This window comes from Sylvia atricapilla, chromosome 1, assembly GCF_009819655.1.
Source record: "Sylvia atricapilla isolate bSylAtr1 chromosome 1, bSylAtr1.pri, whole genome shotgun sequence".
In the NCBI taxonomy this organism is placed as follows: Eukaryota; Metazoa; Chordata; class Aves; order Passeriformes; family Sylviidae; genus Sylvia; species Sylvia atricapilla.
The window spans coordinates 101,162,119-101,186,825 of record NC_089140.1 but is presented as its reverse complement, the minus strand read 5'-3'; the positions used below and the strand labels follow the sequence as shown (position 1 = coordinate 101,186,825).

The 24,707-nt window shown below is 41.3% G+C and overlaps 1 protein-coding gene across 1 annotated transcript in view; it reads left to right on the top strand.

Moving 5' to 3' along the window:
* Nucleotides 1-24,707, top strand: part of RAB31 (RAB31, member RAS oncogene family) — a 61,795-nt gene that overhangs the window by 17,090 nt on the left and 19,998 nt on the right. The window contains 4 exon segments of the mRNA XM_066341030.1: nucleotides 10,617-10,665; nucleotides 10,668-10,695; nucleotides 12,825-12,906; nucleotides 22,993-23,064. Of these exon segments, the coding sequence (XP_066197127.1) occupies nucleotides 10,617-10,665; nucleotides 10,668-10,695; nucleotides 12,825-12,906; nucleotides 22,993-23,064 (231 nt within the window).

The window sequence follows — 24,707 nt, the reverse complement described above, 5'->3', positions numbered from 1 at the left end:
GAAATGTTCAAGGCCAGGCTGGATGGAGCACTGGGTAACCTGGTCTGTTGAAAGATGTCCCTCACCATGGTGGGTGGGTTGGAGGTAGATGATCTTGGAGGTCCCTTTCTATGATTCTGGGATCCTTAAGGCTGCAGCTACAGTTCTCCATGACATCAACTCAGCATGAATGGCTTGGGATTGCAGCCCTAGTGATGATAGCAGAATAATGCCAATTATCTTGGAAACACTCTAGAAAAGTCTTTGGTTTTATATAATATTAGATGCATGGATATATCAGTGTCTCAGCCAAAGTGAATTTTTTGCTGCATTAGCTATGATACAGACATTAGCTGCTCTTCAGTCTGGCTTATCTCTGGCCAGGCACATTGCTTTGGTAGGATGACAAAATGCTTTTGGCCATCAGTGCTTGATTTTGTACTCTATAGTTTGGTGTTGCTTGTGATCTCTGGGTATGTCTTTGACAGAAGTAGATAGTTGAAGAGATTGTAATTAATATTGCAGTCTGAGTGAGGGAGGGATGGAAATACTCTTCTTTGTCTATAAGAGAGAAAAGGACGTAGCAAAATATTAAAGAAGGTGTATTTGAAACTTCGACGTTAGGGATTTTTGTTATCTCTGAAAGATTACTGGGCTGGGATCTGGTGGAGAGCAAGGAGCCTAAGACTATGAATAAACTTGCTAACTCCAAAGAAGCCATCGTAAGGACCAGTTGGACTGCATTCTCTGACTCCAGGTATGACAGATACTGGAGCAGCTATGCAGGCCTGAGTTTAATTCCACAGGATGTGTGTGGAAGGAAACCACGTGCTGAATAATCACACAGGTAGGGGTGCCAAAACTGGTAAGGCAGCAGGCATTTGGCTTTGGCTTGGGAACAGAAGTGGACAGGGCTGTAGACTCCCTTCAGCTGTGAGGTTGAAGCAGACAGTTGGTCACTGTACACATTTTGCAAATGGATTTGGACTGGAGGAAAACAAACCAAGGAGAGGGATCAGATGGTGTTTTCCATTCAGAGATGTATTGGGTTTCCATGGCAAGGCTTTGGTAGTGGAGGGGGGGCTCCAGGGGTGGCTTCTGTCAGAAGCTGCCAGCAGCTTCCCTGGTGTCCTACAGAGCCATGCCAGCTGGCTCCAAGATGGACTTAACACCGGCCAAGGCTGAGCCCATCAGTGATGGTGGTAGTGACACTGAGATAACATGGCTGAGAAATGGAAAAAAACTACTGCACAAGAGAAGATTGCAGACAGAGGGAGGAGTAAGTATATGTGAGAGCAACAACCCTGCAGACAGCAGGGTCAGTGGAGGAGAGGTACTCCAGGCTCTGGAGCTGAGATTCCCCTGGAGCCTGGGTGCAGCCCATGGTGAGGCAGCTGTCTCCCTTCAGCCCATGGACATCCATGGCGGAGCAGAGACCCTCCTGCAGCCTGTGGAGGGGACCATTTTGGAAAAGGTGGATGCCTGAGGGAAACTGTGACCACATGGAAAATCCATGCAGGAGCAGGCTCCTGTCAGGACCTGTGGACCCATGAAAAGAGGAGCCCACACTGGAATAACTTTCCTGGCCCAACTTGTGACTCCCTGGGGGACCCACACTGGAGCTGTCTGTGCCTGAAGGACTGCACCCCATGGAAGAGACTGTGCTGGAGCAGTTTGTGAAGAGCTGCACTCCAGGGGAAGGACTCAGGTGTAAGCAGAGGAAGAATGTGAGGAGTCTTCCCCATAGAGAGGAGTGAGGGGCAGAGACAATGCTCTCATGAGGAGCAGGTAGAGAAATTTGGAGTAAAGTTGCTCTCAGGAAGAAGGGAAGAGTGGGGCAGAGGTGTTCTAAGATTTAATTTTCATTTTTCATCATCCCACTTTGACTTGATTGGCAATAAATTAATTTATTTTCTCCAATTTGAGTCTATTTTGCCTCTGGTAGTAGTTGGTGAGTGATCTCTCCCTGTCCTTATTTCAATCCACAGGTTTTTTGTTAGATTTTTTCTCCCCTGCCCAGCTGAGGAGGGGAGTGATAGGATGGCTTTGGTGGGCATCTGGTTTCCAGGCAGCATTAGCCCACCACAGGAAGCCAGATACATTAAGCCCTGACTGGTAAATGTTTTTCAGTTTTAAAACAGCCAGTAGAAATATACAGGTGGTATTGAAGATGCATATAAATACCAAACAAATAAACTCAGTGCTTGACTATCTCTTAAAGCACTTAAATAGCTCTTTGTTACTGTACTGTCTGAATGCTTTACAACTATTACTGTTTTACATCCCCATAATGCTGTTACAAGGTAAAATCAAATAACTATTTTCATATAACAGCTAGTGAGCTGAGAACAACAGAGCCAAGAATTCCCGTGCCAAATGCAGTCCTTGCAGCACTAGGAGGAGGGATTGCATTCTGATGAAACAGGACTGACCTGATTGTGGGAGAACAAGTGCTGCACTTTTATGGGTAGAGGGAATTAATATAATTCTAATGTGGTCCAAAGGAAAAAGTCTGATTCTGTAGCTAATTTGTGCTCTGCGACAGCAATGTTGGCCTGAAAGCAATTAGAAATGATGTGTAGGGTTTTTGACTGTGTGGGAGTTGGCAGAGGTCATCCTAACTTAGTGGGAATATCAACTGACTTAAAGGATACCTTTGCTACCATATATTATGAGTTTAAAGAAGGGAATGCAACAAAGGGAAATGCAAACAGGGATGTTCGTGTAAAGTTCACACAGGGACAGATGACCAGAAGAACTCTGGTGGTTCCTTCTGAAGTGGGACGCTGCAGAATCCAGCCAGGGTAAACCCACCAGAGAAGGCCAGTGGTGGCCATCCTCCCTCTCCAAATAGTTGCAGTGAGATCCATGTGTTTGTGCTGGGATTGTGGGCAACTGGGTTCCAATATTCAATGTGAGTGTTTTTCATTTGACAAGTACCCTTCACTCAGGAAAGTGCATGATTGCAAAATGACACTTCTGGGAGCCAACTCTGGTCCTAGTTCTTCCCTTTCAAAAATCTGCTTTGCAGATGAGTATCTCCCAGATCTTTGCAGAAATTCCTTGAAGATCACTGGTGGTATAAGGCCAAAACTTTTAATTTAGAATTTAGAGAAATCATTAGTGTCCTGAATGAGACGTGCATCTTTTGACTGCAGAAGTGAAGCTCCAGAGCACATGTACCTGCATTCCTTTGGTTCAGGCTGAAGCCTCGGGCAGTTTGTGTTGGTGAAGCAGTTGAGAGTCAGCGTGTGAGTCTAAAAGCTGCTCTTGTATTTTCATCCGTGCAGTTATGCAGTGATAGCTTTGCTCACTTGATACATCTTGCAGATGGAAAAACTGAATAAAGGCGAGAAGCTTTTTTGCACTTCCTCCTAGACACCACTTAGCAGTGCATGGCTCTTCATTTTCCCTGGGACAAGCCTGACACTTGGCAGATTCAATTCAGTCCCAGGGGTGTCTCCGAACCTCAGTCTCCTGCAAGGTATTTTTCCTTACAGCAGTGTTTTCAGACAACTGAAAGCGATACCCAAACACAGGGAATGGCGAAGGATGTGTTTAAGGTTAGCAAAAAGTTTATTGGGTAGAGTAATTCTTGGATTAAAATACTGCCCTTGGAAACTGTGATCAGGAATCTGTTGTGCATAACTCTTCCTTGTATGTTCACACAGTTGATAAAAATCCAAAGGCAGTTTCAGATGCTCTTCAAGCTGCCTGTCACAGCCTTCCAGAGCAGCTGTAACTGGATTAGTAAGACATGGAAAGTATTGCAATGCTACCTGCATTTGATCATTTGAGTAATGATTAAAATGTTAAAGGCGGGCATAGAGGACTAATGCAGAGGCAGGCTGCAAATTGCAAAGCTTTAATTTATTTTTCAGCTTGTTGCTTTTTTACCTCCACTAGAATTTAAAAGACAGCCGTAATCCTGTACTCAGCCTTCCCATGTCATGTGCCTTTGGGTTAAGAACTGGCAACCCTGAGAGCATTCAAGATGCAGGTTGGGTATCTCAGTGCTGCGTGCCAGACCTTGCCTGAGGAGTGACATTCCTCCTGGATACCAGGCTTGACCAGAGCTGAGCTTACATTTCTGCTAAAGCCCAGCGATACTTTAGAGCCCTGCAATTTGTTTGATGATAGCTAATGAAATGCAAACCATTTAGCAGCCCTGAGATGCGATTACACTGCTGTGAATTTTCAGATTCCATCAAAGTCCTGCTGAGGGTGATGGGAATGGGCCAGGGTGATTCAACTGTAAATCAAAAACAAAAGCGTGGCCAATTCTGACAGTGGAGAGAAGAGCTCTTTAAATGTGCAGAAGCTGCTTTGCCAAGTCAAAACCAGCTGTGCTTTACAGAGCTACTGGAATGAATGGTCTCTCTGCATTTGTATTTTTGTGTGACTCATTGATTATTTTTCATCCCCTAAAGTTTAAATTCTGTCTTTCTGCCTCAGGTTTGCCTGGCCAGTTGCAAAGGCTTTCAGTGCCTGGCTTTGGTATTTAAAATACCAAATGCATTGATAATAAAGGACAGTTTTCTCCTTTTTGGTAACTTCATACTGATTCAAGTGTTTTCATCTGCACATCTTTAATGCTTCAACAGTGAAAGCTCTGCTCTGAGCAAGAGAAGGACCTCTCCTTCCTCTCTGCACTAGCACTTGCAGGAATCAAATCAGTGTTACAAAGAGTGGACTCTAACTTGGGAATTCTTGAGCATAAGCTGGCTCCTTTGCTGTTTTTCAGTTAGGGATGAATAAGCCAAGAGTGTCTGGTGGTGTGAATATGTAACAGGGAGCCAGGAATTGTTGCTTCTCTTAACAATGAAGAGCAGCCAGCTTCCTCTCTGAACAGATCCTCTTCCAGCAGAGTGGGACAGCTTTTTGACTGCACCCCAAATCTGTATTCATCAAGTTTGGTTTTTTTTTTTTTTTTTTTTTTTTTTTTTTTTTTTTTTTTTTTCCCTCCTGAAGGAAGACAGAAGGTGCTATTATCTCAATGAAAGGTATACTGAGAGGTTAGAGATAAATGTGACCACAGATGTTTCTGGTGCATTCACTAAGTTGCACTTTTTAATGTTAACCTGTCTGGAGAAAGCTTCAAAGCAGCTTGCTGGTAGGTTGTGGTACTGCTCTCTGGCTGAAACCCTGAGTTCCATCAGTGTGAGCAGCTTTGTAGTTCCAGCTCTATGCCTGATGAAAAAGCTTTGCCATGGAAGACTTCCTGAGGGTTACACTAAGTTAACCCTGACTCCATTGGTTGTGCTCTTTTTGTCTTGATCAGGGATCCTCAGAGGAAGGGTTCAGCCACCAAATGCTTGTGGTGCCTTTGCTCAAGCTAGTGTGGTTGGCAGCTCAGTTTTTGGGCAGAAATGGGCTCTGAGGAGCAGATGCATTCCTGCTGTGAGGTGCAAGGAAGTCCTGCTGAATTTGATGGAAGCCACATGAGCGGTGGGATCAGTTTCTGGCTTGTGGGAAAGGATAAAGACTTGTCAGGTCCAAATGTTTCTCATATTATTACTGAAATAACATCTTCTTTGCCTGGGGATTTTTGAGCACTTAGTATTAATACCCTCCAGCTCGCTAGGGCTCATTCTGCTTCCGATCTGTAAGAACTAACTCATGTTAAACCCTGTCAGATTTAATGAGACCTGTCTGTAGCTGGTATCTCAATGACTCTTAGTTATTGTGAGGAATGTTTTGAAGGGACAGATATTTTAACTTTAAAACATTTTTACAAATTCAGATTGTAAATTTGATTGATTCCTGGCTTTGTCCAAGCTGATGAGAAAACTTCCTTCTGAAGGAGCTATATGTGGGATCCTTATTTCTATGAAGGTCAGTTCTCCATTGCTTCTTAATGCAGATTTTTGTGGTGCCTGTCTCCAGGGTGTTTCAACCTTCCTTTAAAGATGAAATGGGAAGTTAGTCATGAGATCTGTGGTGGTTACAAGCCAGATGTTATTTTTTTCTTCTTTTTTCCTTACTTTGCAAGTGGAAGGACAGAAGGCAGTTTCTTCAGTGCGCTCATTCTTAGGGTGCCGTTTCCTCACGTGAAGTGCTGTCTAGTGTTCTGTTTTGTTTGTATTTTCAAAATCCTGGAGCCATAATGGATTTTTAAGTGGTCTACCTAATTTGACACATACTTAGGAAGCCCTGTGTGTTAACATAGCAAAGAAAGACTGCATAGTTGGGACTACAAAAGCTTTTGCAGCAGTGTGCATTATTATAGGGCTGCTGTTTAGTCTTCAGTCATGATATGCGTGGATTTTTTTGTGAATCCAACATTTATTCCATTTTCAGATGTAAAAAAAAATAATTGCATGAAGAGATTAGTTTACTCAGCACAAGAGGGCTTGACCCTCAATCTATTAAATGCTATTATAAATTCAGGGCTACAGACTGACAGCCTAATCAGGGACGTGTTTACATGGTACTATAGCTGCCTCCAACCTGCAAAAGTGCTTGAAGGACCAGGCCCTATGTATGCAAAGATATAAATGAGACATCAAGATTTAAATTAAAGAACTAAATTTTTCTGCATTAGGTTTTTCTGCTGGGATAAATGTGTTTGGAACTATAGACAGAGGAATATACCAAATGCCTATTTGTAATGGGAAAATGGTTTTCTTTTTTTTTAATATATTGCTCATGTTTTTTCTGCTTTATTTTTTTTTATCTCCCTGTAAGCTGCTGCAAATCAGCCAGAAGAAGTCAGCAGCTCTGTTGTTTGCCTGCAAATGAGTTGCCAGCATCCTGTAATGCTGCTAGCTTGAAATACAGTCTCATCTCCTTAGGAGTAATGAGAGCCAAGTGGGGTGGTTCCCTGGAGCAGGAGTGTGGGTGGAAGCACTGTTTTCTGTGGCATTCTGCTTTCCATTCTGGTGCTCTTAAAATCCTCACACCTAAATCTGCTGGTAAGGGATTTTGAAAGAACAGAGAATGTGTTTTCAGGGGTTAAAGAGTAAAAATCTGGCGTTAGTCATACTTGTATTGGGTCCTTCTATTTATCAGAAGCATCTGATACAGTTTCAGATTTTTGAATTCATTTTGCTGACCAGAGGAGATTCTGAAGTTGTAGCTATTTATCCTGGCAAACTAATAGTGGCTCAGTTACTGTGAATTACATTTCTGCTTCTTTCCTTCCTCCCTACCCCGCCCACTTTGCTTATCTCGTTACAATGTGGTTTATAACTGGTATTTTGTAAGCGTGCTAGGAGGCTTACGAAGAAGAAAAGGGAAAAAGAGATACCCACTGTTGGTTCCTGGAGTGACTCATGAGCACTTTGATTCACAAATATTATTTTTATATTTATTCATTTCTTGCCACTTCTTTCCTGGATTAGTATGCTCTTGATCGTGATGAGTCAATGACTATAGTGCTGAAGCTGAAGGGGAATGAGGATTTTTCCCAAAGACTTGTAGGATCTGTTTCTTGAAGTGCAACCTAACTCCTGAGGGCATGTTCTCAGTGTCTGAAACTCGTCCCATCCACTCTGCTCAGTGCCACCGGGACCTTTTGCATAAGCCAAGATGTTGTACCTTTGTGTGTGTTTGATCATATGTGTACACCAACATCAGGTAAAACAAAACAGGAAAACAGATTAGAGGATGTAATAGCAGAACTTTGAGAATTGGAAAAATAAATCTGTATGCCTGAATGTTACCCAGGCATGTGGCCTGATAAATCTGCTATAATCCTTTGAAGAAAAAAGAGCAAAACAAGAGAGATCATCCCCATCAGATGTTAGAAAAATAGGTTTGTGTAGAGAAAAACCTTATAGTAAAGTACAAAGCAGATGGTTGCATGAAAGGTTTATGCAGCCTTAGCAAGGAGATTTAATATCAATGCACTGCTGAGAAGCAAACCTTTTTTCTACTTCTTTGAAACAACAACTCTGCTTTCCTTGTCTTCTGTGAGAGACTTGAAAGATAGTTCCCTGTTGTCAGTAAAAGTTAAGGTCTCATTAGCTGTTTTCAAGTTGATGAAAAATGTTCATATGCCATGGTTTGCTTTGCTTTCCGGCAGGTGAATGTCTTGATTGATGGGTGTCATTACAGTTTTCAGTAACGTGGACTGAACACTGTCTAAGTCGTTTTAAATCCCATGATGGAATGATAATCACTGCCTTAAGCAGGAAGCTTTTTCTATTTTACTTCCTTCCCCTCTGTGCTCTAATTATACTCTGGTAGACGGTGCTTTGCATCCTCCAGGCAGCAAAAGGGAAGCTGAGAGTGCCTTGTTTCAACTGAACCCCCCTGGTGCAATAAATTGCCTGGCTCCTGGAAAGCACCAGCCACTGGCTGCAGCAGTGCTTGTCCTAGAAACAGGTTCACTTATGGTCCAAGTCCACTGGTTTCACTGCAGTTACTCGAGGGGTGATATTTAGCCCTCTTGGTAGTGCCAGCAACCCCAGGAGCAAAGTGTAAGAACGCCTTTAAGCTTCTGGAGGGCTGTTGGTGTGCCTGGCATATGCTTAACTGTGCTCACTGTGAGATGTGGAAGCAATAGAAACTTTGAAAGGTCCTTCTAATGTTATCATGAAGCATTCGTAAGAGGCGTGAACTGAAAGATGAAGAGGTTCCAGGAAAATGAGCTAAGCTTTAATCCATGCTTGTGGATATCATGTCCCTGCCAGAGAGCCCGGCTCCTCTTGTAATTGCAGTTGCCATTCTGAGTGACCTGTCAGAGGAGCTGGAGGAAGCAGATGAAACTGAAGCATCTTTGGGTCACTGGAGTCTAGTTTCGAACATGATGGCAGAAACGCTGTTCCCACAAGAGGGAAATGTAATTCCTTGCAACCAGTGGGTGGTAATTCTAGTTTGTCTACACCATTTAAAATCTGGAAAAATAATGAGATCCTCAATTTCAGGGCAGAGGGGTTTCTTTATTTTATTTTTGTTAGCGTGTTCTGCCATCCTGGTGTAGTAATTATACAGCGATACAGCTGGAATGATAATGAAGGTAAAATTTGGGAATAGTAACAGGATGTGTTACTGCTATTGATCAAAGGCTACAGGGGTGTTTTTAAACACTGCTCCTCTCTTTGATCTTCTTTTCCTATTGATTGAACAGAGTAGATAACAACTGTCTGTGTAACATGAGCATTTATATGGCTTTTAAGCTGACTAAAGACAGCTTTGAATTAAATATGAGAGTTTAAATGATGGTTTTCTAATAAGTGCTGTCTATAAAGGCTGGTGTGACAATACAATTTCATGTAGGCATGGTGAAAGGAAATGTAAATACAGGCATTCTTTTTCTTATTCAAAAGAAGATAACATTGCAAAATGATTATAGAAGAGGCAGAAGTGCTATTTTTAATATGTAGTTGTGTGTGGGCAAAAGCTGCTTTTCTATTTTTTAAATATATATTTATGTGTGTTGTGTTGTTAACAAACTGTATTGTCTTATCTTGGCATTTTTCATGAGTGTTGTGTAAATCAGTCATCTTAAGCTGTGAATACAATGGAGTTACCAGGTGCAATCTGGTAGTTCTGCAATCACTTCCATGAAATTAATAGAAAACTTTCCATTGACTGTTTAATGAGTTAGATTGGACCCTGGGCTGTCATTGTTAATGTCTTGGAAAGGTCAGTATCGATTTCCTGGCATTCTTTTTGTCTCTAAGGAGGCTCTTTGCAATTCTGGGGAAGACATAGCAATAATGTTATTCCTCTTCCTTGATAATTACCTGTATAATTTAAGTTCTACCTACCATCCAAGGCTTTGGGCAAACTGAAAAATGTTGCATTTTAGGGAAGTTGTTTTATATTAAATGCTTAAATAATATTTCTGCATAATTTCAAGTTTTTTCCTGCCCCTTCAGGTTACTTTGAATTTTATTCCAGTATTGTACTGCTGTTATTTTTCCCCACTGATTGGGTGTGTTAAAAAAAAAAAAAAAAAAAAGAAAAAGAAAAGACTGTTCCTGCAAATGGAATCAGCCTGCCACATTGCGGTGTAGGAAGTAGGTGTGTTGCCTTTAAAGTAATGCATTGGAGACCTCTAACGTGGCATGTGCAGGGTAAGCTGCACATTTCTGAGGATCCAGATCTTTCATGGCTCCTACCTTTGATCCATGATCCTACCTTTTCAAAACCACCCACAGCCTCTGCAAAGTTTTCACTAAGTGGGCTAGTTTGTCATGCCATGAAAAGGTTATTTCTACTAAGTCAGTGCTGTCAGAATGACAGTAAGATGTGGTGATTTTAGTCTGTTTTGGAAGCTTGCTTGGACAGGCTGTGCAACAGGCCTGAATGAAATTGTTTCTCTGGCTCTGCTGTGTAATGCGCCATGTGTTGGAAAGCACAGGGTTTGCTTGTACAAGTAAATGGCTATGCTGGATGGGCTGCAGTCCTTGCAATAGGAATATAAATAAAATCAATAAAATAAAGGGCTTGGAGACAAGGGAGTCCTGGGAAGAGGGCCAGGGAGATTTACTCACAATGCTGATGTTTTGAAAGGATAAGCCGTGTCCTCACTTTTCTTCTGAAATGTGTAATGTGCCCCACTTGCCACAGGACAAGAAGAAAGAGTCAAATATTAATTCTTGAAACCAAATCAAGTGAAGTATTGGCATCTAGGGTCTCCTGGATATGACTTCCTGACTTGCTGTTCTGGTTTCTTTGATTTTCAGGATACTGGGGTTGGGAAATCGAGCATCGTTTGTCGGTTTGTCCAGGACCACTTGATCATAATATTAGCCCTACCATTGGGTAAGTACCACACATAACATCACTTTGGTTTCACTGGTCAGGGGGGTTTCAAATCTTACCCTTGAGTGATTAAGTCTTAAGGTCCTACAGCCAAAACAGTCTGAAGTGGGAAGTTCTTGACAGGACAAAAAACAAAACCCCACAACCAAGAGGCTGTGTGATCAGGTCATCTCATAGCTGAGTAATGGCAGGAAGACCATGGAAGCCCTTAAGTACCTTTGTTGAGTCTCCTGGTAGGCTGGGCTGACACATGGACAGTGTCTGTTTCCCCACAGATGTGTTTTTGTCTAAGTTTAGGATGTGTCACATTGTCCTTTCTAAAATAAGGAACAATGCAATTTAAACTAAGTATAATTAGTTTATATTATATCACTTCTTTAAAAACTGCTAAGCTTCCATGTATCAGACCATCAGAATCCTAACAGCAGTCCTGTAGTAGATTTTAATTGAGATTATTTTTTTTCTTTTAGTATCTTAGGGATAGAACTTCCAAGTCCAGTGTGACCTAGAAAATTTTTTAAAGTTATGGATCTCTTATGGGAAAGGAAGCTATATGGAATGTACAGAAAGGAGCAATCTGGGGGGAGAGATCTGATCTGGCATGTGTGTCAGAAGTGTTTTTAAGTTGTCCTGAGAGGGGCTGGTATTGATTGCTGCGTGTTGTTCAGAGGGCTGGATGGTACCTTCTGAAGCTCTGCCTTTCAGTGCATGGAGAAGTCTCAGCTGGAAGCTGCACGTAGAAGTTCCAGGACAATTTGGGATTCCTGAATGAGATGAATAGAGAAAAATGGACAGAGAGAAAGGAAGCATGTCATGAATAAAATTACTGGCTGAAGGACACTTGTTTTGCAGTGAAGGAATTGATGGCAACTGAGTGATTTTCTTGTTACTGCTAAACCATAGTAGCTTTTTTCCCCTAGTAGTTGCTGTTTCTAAGTAAATGCCTTCTGCTCAATTTGGAAAACAATTTTCCTCTGTATCATAATTATGAAAACTAAAGGGTTTTTTCCACTGGGATATTAAAATGGCTAGCTTCGCACAGGTGATATTATTTGTCTGCACAGAAAAGGGTTTTCTTTCTTTGAATTATTTGACTATTTTAAATAAATAATCCTTTCAATCAACACTAGCCACCGTGGATCTTTAAAATTCCCATTTCTGAAGCTGTGAAGTGTTACTTGTTGGTTTGAGAAGGAGAGTAACAACTGAGAGATCACACCCTGAAAACAACCAAAGAAATGCTGCCTTTTTTTTCCTTAGATAGTATTTTAATAAACAATGCAGCATTGTTAAATTCAAGCAATTTGCAGATGGCTGTAGAGCAGAACTCTGCTATATCATTCTCAGGAAATGTTTTGTTCAGTCATATGTCCTTTGATGTCATTCAGTGCTTTTGTAACTACCGTGCATTGTATCAAATGCATCGTATCAAATGCATCTTTATGAGCCAAGAGAATTTTACCACAACAAAAATGGTTCAGCAGTACCCAGATAGGATGGGGAAAATAGAAATCTGCCAGAGTTTGGCAGTCTCTCCTGCCAGCTTTCAAACAAACTGCTATACTACCAAAAAGTACTATAAATTTGTATCCTTTTTTTTTCCTAAAAGAAGAAACTGTGAAAAATAGACCTATCTCATTTCCTATAGAAAATAAAAGAAATGACAAAGACGACTTCATCCCATTGAAAGGGAGAATAACTTCTTGCATTTGTTTACCATACTTCAGCAGGTGACTTTTCTGTTCCCTGGTGATCCAGTCTCATACGTTACAGTGAAAAGTGGCACATGATGTTGTCTGTTGCCTTTTTCTCAGGTCTGTATCACCAAGAAGATGGAGCTAACAAGCAGCAGAAGCCACATGTGAATGGCAGGAGCATTTGTGTTCCTGGACCCATGAACAAATGCCCTCTGAACTTCAGAGGCTTTTCCCTTCTTGTAAAAAAAATACATCTATAGGTAGCATATGTCCTATCTGAGAAAAGAGAGACTTCTACTTCTGCAGCTGTTTTATGAAGGTTTTGGAGTTTTCCCAAATGCAGTCTAATCCAGCAGAACTCACCAAGGTCTACAGGGTACATATTCAGAGTGTCAGTTATGTTACAAATTTCTCTTTCTTTCTTACTTCCAGAGCATCCTTCATGACTAAAACTGTGCCATGTGGGAATGAGCTTCATAAATTTCTGATCTGGGACACAGCTGGTCAGGAACGGGTGAGTATTAGTTTGCAGAATGCTTTCATTATCCTAGTCCCTGTTAATGTGTTGATGTACTTTTTCTAAACCTTTCATCTTCAGGAGACTTTGTTAGTATCAACTTCCTGAACCTTTGCAAGCTCTGCAATGCAGTGGTCAGCAGGCACCAAGTATGTAGGCTCCCTTTCCCATGGGTGTGGAAAATGCAGAGACAGGCTGACCATACCACTTACCTAAAAAAACCCCAAACCATGGTGTGAATTGTTGGCCACCTTCCCCAAGACAGCTTGAGCAGTGCCCAGAAGCATCCAGTTCCCCTCTGATTTCGTCAGGTTTATGTGTGGCAGCTCTTATTGGCATTGGAAAGGCTTTGACTTGCAGCCCATGGGCTGGGGGGTCTGAACTTAGGTGGTGACTCTGTGGTTGTCTTGGATTGGGACAGTGAATGTGGGCATGGCTTGTGTCTGCTTATTATTTAGGAAATTACCACCGGCAACCTGAACCACTTGGGGTTTTGTCTTGATTTTTTTTCAAGTGTATAAAGTGAATTGTCAGATCAAGCAGGTTTTCCTCTGACTTAAAAAAAAAAAAAAAAAAAAAGCCATAATGGATTTTTGGGCATTAGTTTATCTTGACTGTATGTAAGTCTGGTGGATTTTTTTTTTTCTGTTAATAGCCTCAGTGGCAGTAGTATGCAGTAATAGACTGTAGAGCTGTAGGTTTCTCTTAATATACCCACATTTGTCTTGAGAAATATAGGAGAAATGGAAAAAGCTATGCACACTTCTAGCATATTCTCAAACTTGTGAAATGGCACAGTGTCTCTTCATAGGAAATTGTAGCTATGTTCATATAAGGTTGTGATAAAATGAGATGCTTATACAGACTGAGATGTCAGTCCTGATACATCTACTGGATTCTCCATACCTTGTAAGTGAACTGTGGGCAAAGAAGGTTTTTGCTCTTAAGTGCAGGAAATTGTGCTTTTATTTTCAATGCACAGTGTGAGGTAAAGTGATCCTGATGAAATCTGTTGGCTCACAACAATTCAGTAAGTCATTCATCATGGGAAAATGGACCTTGAAAAACATATTTGAAGTATAGCCTAATTCCTTCCCTTGAATCTTGTTTGTTCCATTTCTGCATGGTCTGGAGCTGATAACTAATTATTGCAAGAGGTAGCAAAAGTTCAGTTTCTTTCCCATGGTTTCAGTTTCCTTTCTTATTCTTCTCTTTTCCCTCCACTCCCATGCTCTCCTTGCTTTTTCTTTTCCTTTTAGCACTTTACACACAAAACTCAGTTGGATTAATACTTATATCAAAATTTAACTATTTTTCTACATATTCTAAGGACTCTCAAAGCCCTTTAAAAGTAGGTGAATAGTAATATGAAAGAAATGATGCCTCATTTGAGGCAGGAAATCTGTGACTGAGCTCTGACTCTTGGACACAAAATCCATTCCCAACTAGTCCCTTATGTTTCCTCTCAATTTTTTTAGCTCATCATTTTTCAAACATCTGCTTTCCTTTTTTTTTTTTTTTTTGTGCGTGTGTGTCTCTGTGTGTGAAGCTGTGGTGAGCAGTGAGCACCACAAACTTGTTAGCTTGCTTGGAATTTATTACAGATAAGACATGTTAAAGGTTTTAATTCATTAGTAATCACAAATTAGTTGAGGGACCATCTTTTTGTTCTGTGTTTGCACAGTGTATTCCCAGTCCTTCGCTAGGACTAGGAAAGTGTAGTGATATAGTAAGCAAAGTTCATTGCTGTTGAGTGCAACTACAGAGGCAGACAAGTTTTCCAAGGTGAGGTCCATACTGATCCAGGTCATTCTTTGTATAGAACATTCCTAGTTAACATTACAGCTAAACACATGATTCTTCTCAATATCTTACTCTAATCAGGGATTTTTGGTTGCTTTGTTCTGTGTTGCTCCTTCTGATCTGCTATTCAAGAGCAAATGCCTCCTTGCTGTTAATTTTTTTCTAATTGTCCTCTGACCAACAATGATGACCAACATTTCCAGCCTATCCCATCCTCTGGGCCTATTGCTGTTTTCACAGTGTACTAATAAATGTCTTCTGAGTGTTGCTTCTGCTTTGAGAATTGTCCTTCCCTTGTTCTTTGCAGTTTCTGTTGAGGCTTTGTGTTCCACTGCTGAAGCCTAGCAGTTTTGTCAGTCTGTACTTCTGAGGGCAGTGCTCAGGGCTTCCTGCTCTTTCAACATCACCTTCGTTTGACTTGGCTCTCCTAAATGCAAGGCTGAGCACAGGCTTGTGCTTATTCTGGAGTGGTACCCTGTGCTTCCCCAGCTGTGCCAGCTGTGTCTAGGTGCTGATGTGGAGCCTTCACAGCAGAAGAGCCCTGGCTGAGATGTAACTGAGGCCTCACTTATGCCATGAAAATTAAGTTCAAATCTTTAGCATGGTAGAGCAGGCAGGCAAAAAAACAACAGTAGTGGCACTTCTGTGATCCTCATTCCTGAGTTTGTCCTTTTCATGAGTTTTTACTTCCCTGTTCATGATTTTCTCTGGGAAACTGCTAGCTTGGAGTCAGTGCTGCAGAGTGACAATAATGCAGCAGAAAATGGAGATTAAAAGCTTTTCTATCATATCCCTGGTGGGATATCCCACACTCAGTGAATGCTGAGTGTGCTTCTTAGGAGGAGACCTTGGAGAGCGGTATGTGGCTTGCCGTGAAGAATTCACATAGTACATGATTACAAAAGGAGAGAGAGCTTCTTAATTTTTTATCTGTTTTTTTTCTTTCCCTTTTTCTTGACTAGAAAGAAACAAGCTGGCAGCACACTTCACAAAATCCCCCTCTCTTCTGTGCCTAAATACTGGTCTCTGTGGACCTGGTTGCTTTGTGTTGGTGTGCTATGCAACAAACTCGCTTTATTTTTTCTTGACAGTCACTTTCTCTCCACACCAGTATTCCCCAAATGTCACTCGTTCCCCTCCTATCTCACGTTTGTCCCATTAGCTTTGAATTATTGCCACAGACTTCGGGACTAAAGTGCTCGACAATTATGTTGTTATTAGCAAAGATTCCCACCCCTAAGAAGAGTCTCCTCGCAAGTTAGTTAATGATGTTTTATTAGCATATATTTTGGTACGTGGTGCCCTAAGTAGCTTCTAATTACGCTTTGTTTGAATACCTTGGGTGGCTGCCAGCTTTCCATTTTTCGAGCTGAGGAATATTGTAGCAAACAGGGAGTCTGAGGACCGTGTTTCTAGGGCAGGAAAATTTATCTCTGTCCTTTTTAAATTTACCGTGTTGAACTCTGGGACTTTTAATTTTGTTTAATAGAAAGGCCTCAATTACTTGAGCTCAGTTTAAAGCTCAATAGGAATTACCCTGAGTTGTGAGCTTTTTTTTTTGTTGTTTAACCTTCTCCATTTCCAGAAAAGACTGACTGATGACATGTCCACAGCTCTTTATAGCTCCCTCTTTTCTGAGTGGCAGTAGTTGTCCTGGTGATTCAGAGACAGTGTCACAACACCATCTATCAATGACTTGAATTATTTCTGTGGGCAAAACGCAGCCTGAATTTTGCTCTGTGCTGTCATAAATGTGTCTCTGATGGTCTCCCACAGCTCAGTCAAAGTGGAGGTGGCTCACTGTGTGCGGTGTGAGGACCTCTTGCATGCTGCAAAAGTCGACAGGTGATTTGGCAGTATGTGAGAGCAAAAGTGGTATTTGAACTAGCAAGCAAATATGTTACTTTTACTATTTTCAGATGAGCAGAAATCATGGTAAATCATTTAAGGGATGCATTTGAATGTGTTTTTGCTTAAGCTTCAGCAAACTTTCAGCACTTGTGGTTTGATGATGAGTCATGGTTTTGGTGTAGTGTCTTTTTCATCCTTTGTTTAACGACTGTAAACTTCAGAACACTAAGCACAGGTCACTTCTCTGATGTTGCAAAAGTTTGTTTTCTGCCTGTTTGAAATATCTTTAAAAGGTTAACCTAAAATGTTGAGATTTTCCTTCCTCAGTCGAAGAATTCTTAGACATTGAAAAAAAGGCTCTCTTATATATATATTTAATCTCAGTTTAACTAGCAAAAGTACCTGTAGATCAGAGACAGAAAGATCTTTCATGATTTACTTGCTAATCCATAGGACTGGAATTTCAGCCTTCAGTCATGTAAGGAAAACTACTCAAGGTTTTAAAATGCTAAATGGTATCTGAAAGTGGCTTTCATGCATAACATTTTTTTCCATTTGCTCTTTGCCAGCTGAGAATGTCAGGAATTTTGTATCCCTCTCTGTTAAGAAGCTTGTGTGTCAGGATAACCAGTTTAATGCTTTTGGGTTTGCCTTTGCTTCTCTGTGCACCACCACAAATTTTTTTGTTGGCAGCCACTACCTTGAAGCTGTCAGGAATGGGGCATGTAACTGCCCACACTTGGGCAACTGTACTTCAGGTGGTTTTTGGGACAGGATGAAGGGGTTTTGTGGGAGTGACCTGGCAGGAAGGCCCAGGGCAGGAGAAACAGGACACCCAAATCACCTGCAGAAGTGTGGGAATGGCCTGCTCAGCAAGGGGACTGAAGTGTTTAAGAGTCCAGAAAGTGTGAGCGTGTGTAACAGGAAAGGGAAGGAAGTTGCAGGGCTATGATGCTGCCTGCACATGTCAGCAAGTAACTGAGCCAGAGGCTGTGGCTCTCCTTGCCATTTGTGGCACAAGAGTAAGTAAGGATCTCTGACCTTGAGAGGAACAAAGTGATTTGGTCTTGGCCACTCAGGCAACATATGTTGTCAGAGGGCACCTTCATAGGAAAGGGAATGAAATTTAGTCAAAGGATCACAGCTGTCAGGAAGCAAATCTTGTGCTGCTGTGCACCTGCAGGTGCTTGAGAAGGCACTGTGTAGGAAAATCATAGCTGAATTCGAAGTGTGTAACACTTGCTGAGCGCTGATGTGATTCTGCTCAAGTCTGTGCACCCTTATCCTTGCCAGCTGTGCATATGGGCAGAATTCTAATCCTTTTGCAGTAAGAGCAGGTGATGTTCTTTACGGTCTAGAAGAGTAAAAGCAACCCAATACAGGAGTTAGGTGTTGGTTGTGGTCGTTGGTTGTGGTCGTTGGTTTTGCTTTTGCTTTTTTGCCTCTTGTCTGTGGAATTGAGAAGAGGCAGCCCTGCTGCGGCAGTATGCCAGTCCTGGGATACAGCACCACAGGATGGTGCAAAGAGCTGGACTGAGTTAATGTTCCCTGGTGTGCCTGGCAGATTGAATGAATCCCAACTGTCTTCAGCAGCATTTGTCAGCCTGTATATAAACAAGCAGGAGTGGTAGTTTTTATTTCTGTGTTCATTTGGCCTCTGTTTTGCTTTCTAAATCAGCATTACATTGGACAGGGTTAAGAGGCTTCCACTACCACAGCTCAGGTGTGATTTATGTTGTGTTCCCTTGATTTTGGTTTTCTGTTCCAAGTATGATGTGACAGTGTTCCTTCTTCCCCATTCTTTACTGCTAGTAAAGAGGAAACCTGATAGGTGTTATCTGTGACCAAATATGCCCCTCTGTGATGAGATGCACAGGCAGCAGAGAGCAAAATACTACACTGCTTTTAAATAAGTGGTGAACGGCTGCTTGGTTCCGTCTTCTGTCCTTTGCAAGGGCAAAGCTTCTATTGCTTCATTGAGATGGCCAGATGAGGGGTTGCAGGATCCCAAAATATTCCTGGAATCAGTGAGAGAAACTCTGGTTATGTTCAGCTTGCATTTTGCACCATGTAGGACTGAATTTGCTCTCTGTACTATGGGGTCTACAGCTGTAAAGGCTTAGGCAGCTTCTAGTTGGACCCTTAGAAAAAAGGGGTTCTGCTTTCACAGGAAATTTCATAATGCACGTGTGGTCTCACTGTTTTGCTTGATGTCAGAGATGATGAACCACAGGTGCAAAATGGATGTGTTGTAGAGGAGCACAAGGAAGAAGGTGCTCTGAGCCCAGTCAGCTTTGCTCCAGGATTCAGGTGACTGTAGGTATGGAGCACAATGAGTGTCTCCAAGGAGGAGACTCCCGAAAGTCTGCATGAAATAATTGATTCTGGGTTTTGGCATGTCTTCGGTAAAATAAGTTTCTTATTTATATTTGAGTGGTACTTTCTGCCTGGCTGTTGGACTGGAAAATGCACCCCCGCAACTTGAGTATGGCACTGTGTGGATTAGCAACCTCAGTCTCACCAGTTGTTATCAACCTCTTCAAAAGGCAAAATGGGACTAATGAGTAATGCAGTTGGTCGAATAGGCAACTTTTTTTGGTGGACACTGAATGAGAGGCATGAAACTTCTAAATTCCCACAGCAGCTGACCTGCTAATGGTGTTTTACTCATCATACAGAGATGGGAGGTGTTCCCAGTGCTTGGAAGGTGGAAAGCAGTTGAGATGAAGTTTGGTAGTGTAAGTACCAAGGTTCTGTATTTTTTGCTCCTAACAAAAACATGTGCTGTAAAGTTGTAGGTGAGTTTTAAAAAAATTTTGAGGAGGGGGAACAGAGGAGAAAAGCCACCTCTGAATGTATTCACCAGTTAAAGGATGATCATTTGAGTATGATGCAGCCATGAGAAAAGTGTTAGGGGTTGTGCAGTTAAGGCTGTTATTGAACAGTCTATAATGCTGCATAGAAATGTGGTCACCAGCAGTCAGGAAAAATGAATTAAAGCTGGACCAGGCAAAGGAAAGGTTATTAGACCCTGATTTGTCCCTTTTATGTTATCTTCAGAGTGGAAGAGCCTGGTATAGCAGACTGGCAAAGTTAAATCTGCAAGCTTGTCACTCTGTATTAATATTTCTGCTAAAGGCAAGCAGTGATCCCTAAATTTTACTAAGTCAAGGTGCAAGCAAATTACAAGTAATTTAGCAATTAGGAATTCAAAGGTTATTAATTGTCAAACTAATATGATCCCTGTAGCAGTATAATGAAAAAGAAAACTAATTATTTTAGGCAGAATATTGATCAGCTTTTGAAATGAGTTAGGAGTGTGATTATTTGTGCTGGTGGAAGCTGATGGACATCTCCTTCTTGTCTGTGTTTTCCTGTTAGGCCAAGGGGATGTGAGCTGCTCCTGGCTGCAGGAAGGGCTGACATCTGCCAGAACGTGGCTCTTGGCTGCAGGTTATGGAGGGGCTGACTCCCTGGAAATTTGGGACTGTAACCTGAGTCTGTGTGGCAAGGCTGGGAGTGGCTGCCTGAGCATTTTTAGGTGGCCCTTCTCAAGCAGGGTTGTTCTTATGACAAATCTCAAACTGGATTGTTTCTCCTAATTTTCTTGGAAATTACTGGATACAGAAATATTGAGCTATAAAATCAAGGTTATAGACATTGTCATTTATAATACAAAAGGTAGTCCAGTGAGATTTAATTTTGTGATTTTTTTTTTGTGTGTCACTTGTTTTGGGCATCTGTCCCACATTTGGTCCTTGGCAGGTGAAAAATGTGCAGATTAGTATTTTGTATCCCTTTAATTAATTTGGTGTGACTCTCTTTTCCAATTAATTAGGCCAGAAAAATGTTCAAGAGGACTTTGCTTTTGGGCACTAATTTAAAAGAAAAATTAAACATAATATTTGAACGATATTGGAAAATTCATGTTCATGAAGCACATTTGTTAAGAGTCATTGGATCACGAAACTCACAGTTAAATTTTTTAGCCTCTCTTGATTCATTCAGTGTTACAAAGAGGCTTTTCCTGTTTTCTTGTAGAAAACAGTTATTTCTTGTGACTGGGACATAGTGTATTGTCAGTTTTTCATTAGGCTGTATGAGTGCTGTATGAGAGACTGACAAAGGGTTTTTTTTTTTTTTTTTTTTTTTTTTTTTTTTTCTGTTTATAAATTATTTTATTTTTGCTTTCTGGCGCTAACCCTGCAAATATTCTTCAGTCAAACAGCTATTAAGTGAAGTGTCTTGTCAGCAGGCCAGAAGAAAGGGAGTGAAATTCCCAAGATGTTGTACAGGTTCTCAATCTGCTTTCAGGGTCAGTCTTGAAGGAATTTGGAGTATGTGAGTTTAACTGCATGGCCCCTGTGAAGTGTGATTACTGTTATCTGAGAGTTCTTTGCAAATTCACGAATGCTGTGTTATCTAGATTAAAATGTAATCTAGATTAAGACCAAATCAGCATGTATGTGTAGGGTATGTATGTTTTTTCCTGGAGTTTATGGACTGGGAGAAGTGTGCACACACCATGAGAGGCCAGATGTCCCCTCCACAGTTAAGGTTCCTGACTTTCAGGCTTCTTCAACACAGTATTTATGTTGAGGAGAAGATCTTGGAGGTTCTTGAAGATTGTAGGAGATAACTTCTAGTTGCAGGCATTCAGTGAGCCAAGCAGGCAAGATGCTCTCCTAGACTCCTTTGTGATTAGGAAGGACTTGGGGGATGTGGTAGTAGGTGGGCTGCCTTGGCCACAGTGATCATGAAACAAGTAATGAATCCAGTGTCTTCTTTAGACCTCCTCTGCTGTTAACATACTTGAAAAAGCCCTTTTGCTATCTGAAATGATGCCTCAAGCTTGTCAGTGTTTAAGAAGCATTTGGACAATGCCTTTAACAAGATGCTTTAATTTTTGGCCAGCCCTGAACTGATCAGGCACTTGGTTTACATGACTGTTGTAGGTCCATTCCAACTGAATGGTTCTGTTCTGTTCCAACGTACTGAAAATTTCTGTTGTGATTTAGGAGCCTAAAAATTCTGGAAAGCATTTATTGCATTAAGCATGCAAGTAATAAAGCTACACACTAAAACCCCAGAAAGCACACAGCTACCCAACTCCCTCAGGATCTTGGCTGATCCCATTTCTTCCGACCACGCTTCTTGACTGATTCCTTTCTTTTCTCATCCTCTTTCCTGCTGTTTTCTCTTATTAATGAGCTCTCCCACCTGCTCGCTCCCCAAAACACTTCAGCACTTGACCATCTGTCACTGCTGCTGTGCATCCATGCTGTATAAAAGAAAGCGCCGACCCTGAGCTGGTGTGCGTGATCTGTGATAAATAGCTTACAACTGGCAGTGAACCAGCACTGCAAATAAATTGCCTGATACATTGCACGTGAAACAGCAAGAAACGTGGAGGCTGCCTAAAGTCTAAATGCTCAGTCAGTAGGTACAGCTCTGGGAAAAAGATGTGGCCAGTAAATGTGCAGGGGTTTGCAGTGTACACGTGGATCTGTGCATGTTTGCTGGGCAGTGAGGTATGATCCTGCCCTAATCATGTATTTGATTTAGGCGCTGGCCTCAGTTATTAGCTGCAGCTTAACTATGCTGCTTGTGCAGATAACTTCCCCCCCCCCCGAAAATTAAAAAATGGCTGTGTGAGCATACTGAGACTGAAAGTATTTTCCAAGAAGATTATTTTGGTTTGTTTGAGATTAAGCTTAGTTGAATCAGCAGAAAGACTTTTCTTACTTCCTTTCTCTAATTGTAATTGTAAGCTGAAATTCTAAGTCAGCTGCTTAGTCATTGATAAATTACGAAAATTATGCTGTTCTTCTGTTGTTATAAGCAACATGTTTATTTCTTGGGTTTTTTCCTCAAAGACTGTTTCCTTGAAACAAAAAGCTGAAGAGTAACTGCAAGAATCCATGTGTTTTGAAATATCTGTCACAGGATAGGATAGGTAAACAAGACAGATGTTCAGATTTTTTCCAAAAGTTAATTTTATCCAAGTTCATTTGCAATGTTTTATAAATTCAAACCCAAGATGAATCCAGTCTTAGATCTAGAAAGCACGACTGTGGTTTGCCAGGGGAAGGGGTCCCCTATGCCATCAGGTTAGGCTTCCAAGTGTAGTTGATCTTCCTGTCAAAAATTGTCCTCAGAGCCATGCCCTGTAATGGAAATGACGCATTGGATCAGTAAGTGCTGGTTACATAAATTTAGTGGTGTGAAGGAAGAACAGCATGAGATAAAGGAGGTCTGGCTTCTTGTGTTAAAGGAAAATGAGAGATGGGTGACCACTAGTAAGGTGTGTTCTCTATGGGATGAAAAGAGGGAGTGGTCCTGTCATGGCAAGTCTATGAGACCCGGCAAAGCATGTGATAACTCTGATTTATTGATGATACTTTCTTTTGGGGGTTTATGTTTTAACAGTTCCATTCCTTGGCTCCAATGTACTACCGAGGTTCAGCAGCAGCTGTGATAGTGTATGATATCACCAAACAGGTAAGACCTTTGGGATGCTTTTGCCTTTGTTAACTCCTGTGTTTGGGCTTGAGTTGGAGTTAAACCCTACAATGCAGAATTTGATTTGTCTGGCATGTATATGCTTCTTCAGTAGTTTGTGTGGATCTGGCTGAAGGTGTCCAACTGGCTTAAAGCATTAAAAAAAGTTCTGCTTCTGTGTTGGTTCAACTTCATGAAGACAAAAGGTTGGAGACGCATTTTTGTCAATGTTTCTTTGGGTTTCTGCTGGCTAAGTAGACAGGATTAATGTCCTGCAATACCCCCTACCACCACCTATGTTCTCTGTGTGGGTTGAATTTTTACTACAAAAAGCAGCTGTTTGCTTTATCAGCTGAGTAGAAATTAAGTTGTTCGCGTATTACTGATTTTAAAACGAATTATTTTTGTCCTTTCATGTTTGTATTGCAGGTGTCATGTCTTAATTTTGAAACTGGTAATGAAATCATAAATCTCTGACCCTTTGTCTCAACATTATTAATTTGGAATGGAAATCGTATTTTTAGATCCTTAACTTCTCTGGGTCATTTCTCAGGCAGAGGAGGGTAGGAGATTCCAGCTGCATGCCTCCTTCTCTCCTTTTGGAAGACAGAGCCGAGTTAGAGGCAGTGCTAATGGATGGCCAGGAGAGTTCACTAGCATCTTGTTCCTTTCTTGCCAATTGACTGACTTACTACGAGGTTGGGAGGGCTGGTTTGGTTCCCAGTGCATTAGTGCAATGGTGGTGGTCACTGTTGTGCAGCAGTGCTCTTCTCTACTGCTAATTTGCCAGGAAAAGGTGAGGAAGAGTGAATCGTGCTGGATTGGTACTTATGATTTAAATATCCTACAGTTGATCTTGTAATATAGTGTAAGAATAAAATTGTTTTGCCAGCCTTTTTCCAAGCTTATGTGGAACAGCTCTCAGGATAAGGGGGGAAATAGGAGAGGAAGGTCAATGTGTATTTCACTTTCTGATGCTTAATATTCAGTGTTAATCATTAAAGCAGAATGATTTTTTTTTCCCCAAGTGATTGATAGGGCTCTGCCTTCGGTGATACTGATGCAGCTATTGCTGATTTAGACACAATTCTTCTGTGCATTTCTGAAAGGAAAAAATTATTTATAACCTATTTGGGAGCTCACTTAGTCAGTAAAAATTTCAACTGTGCATTATAATTAGAATCACCAGAAAGAAGTGTGATCTTAAAGCTACTACTTCACTAATGTAAAAAAAATAGAAAAATTACTATTAAAAGGTAGGTAGCTTAGATAGAGTTTGATTTTTGTGCTTGAAGGGGAAAAGAGCCGAGTGAATTGTCACCTCTCTTTTCAGTTTTATGAGTTATTGAAGTTTACCAGATTGCAGATTTGGAAATTCAGGGATGTGGATATCACTGTGGAAGCTCTCCTGGATATTACCAAAATGTGACAGTGGCTGACATGGTAAGCCCACTGGACAGAAGTGAAATTAGGACAATGAAGCTCACTTTAAGTGAAGGAAATGAGCTACTAGATGAGCTGGGTAGTTTCTTCATCCCTGGAAGTTTAATACTTAGGTGCTGCATTGGAGCAGGGAGGAGGGGAAGTGGAAAAGATGGAAGCATCCAAGTTCAGAATTAATTTGAAGAAGTCTTATTGCCTAA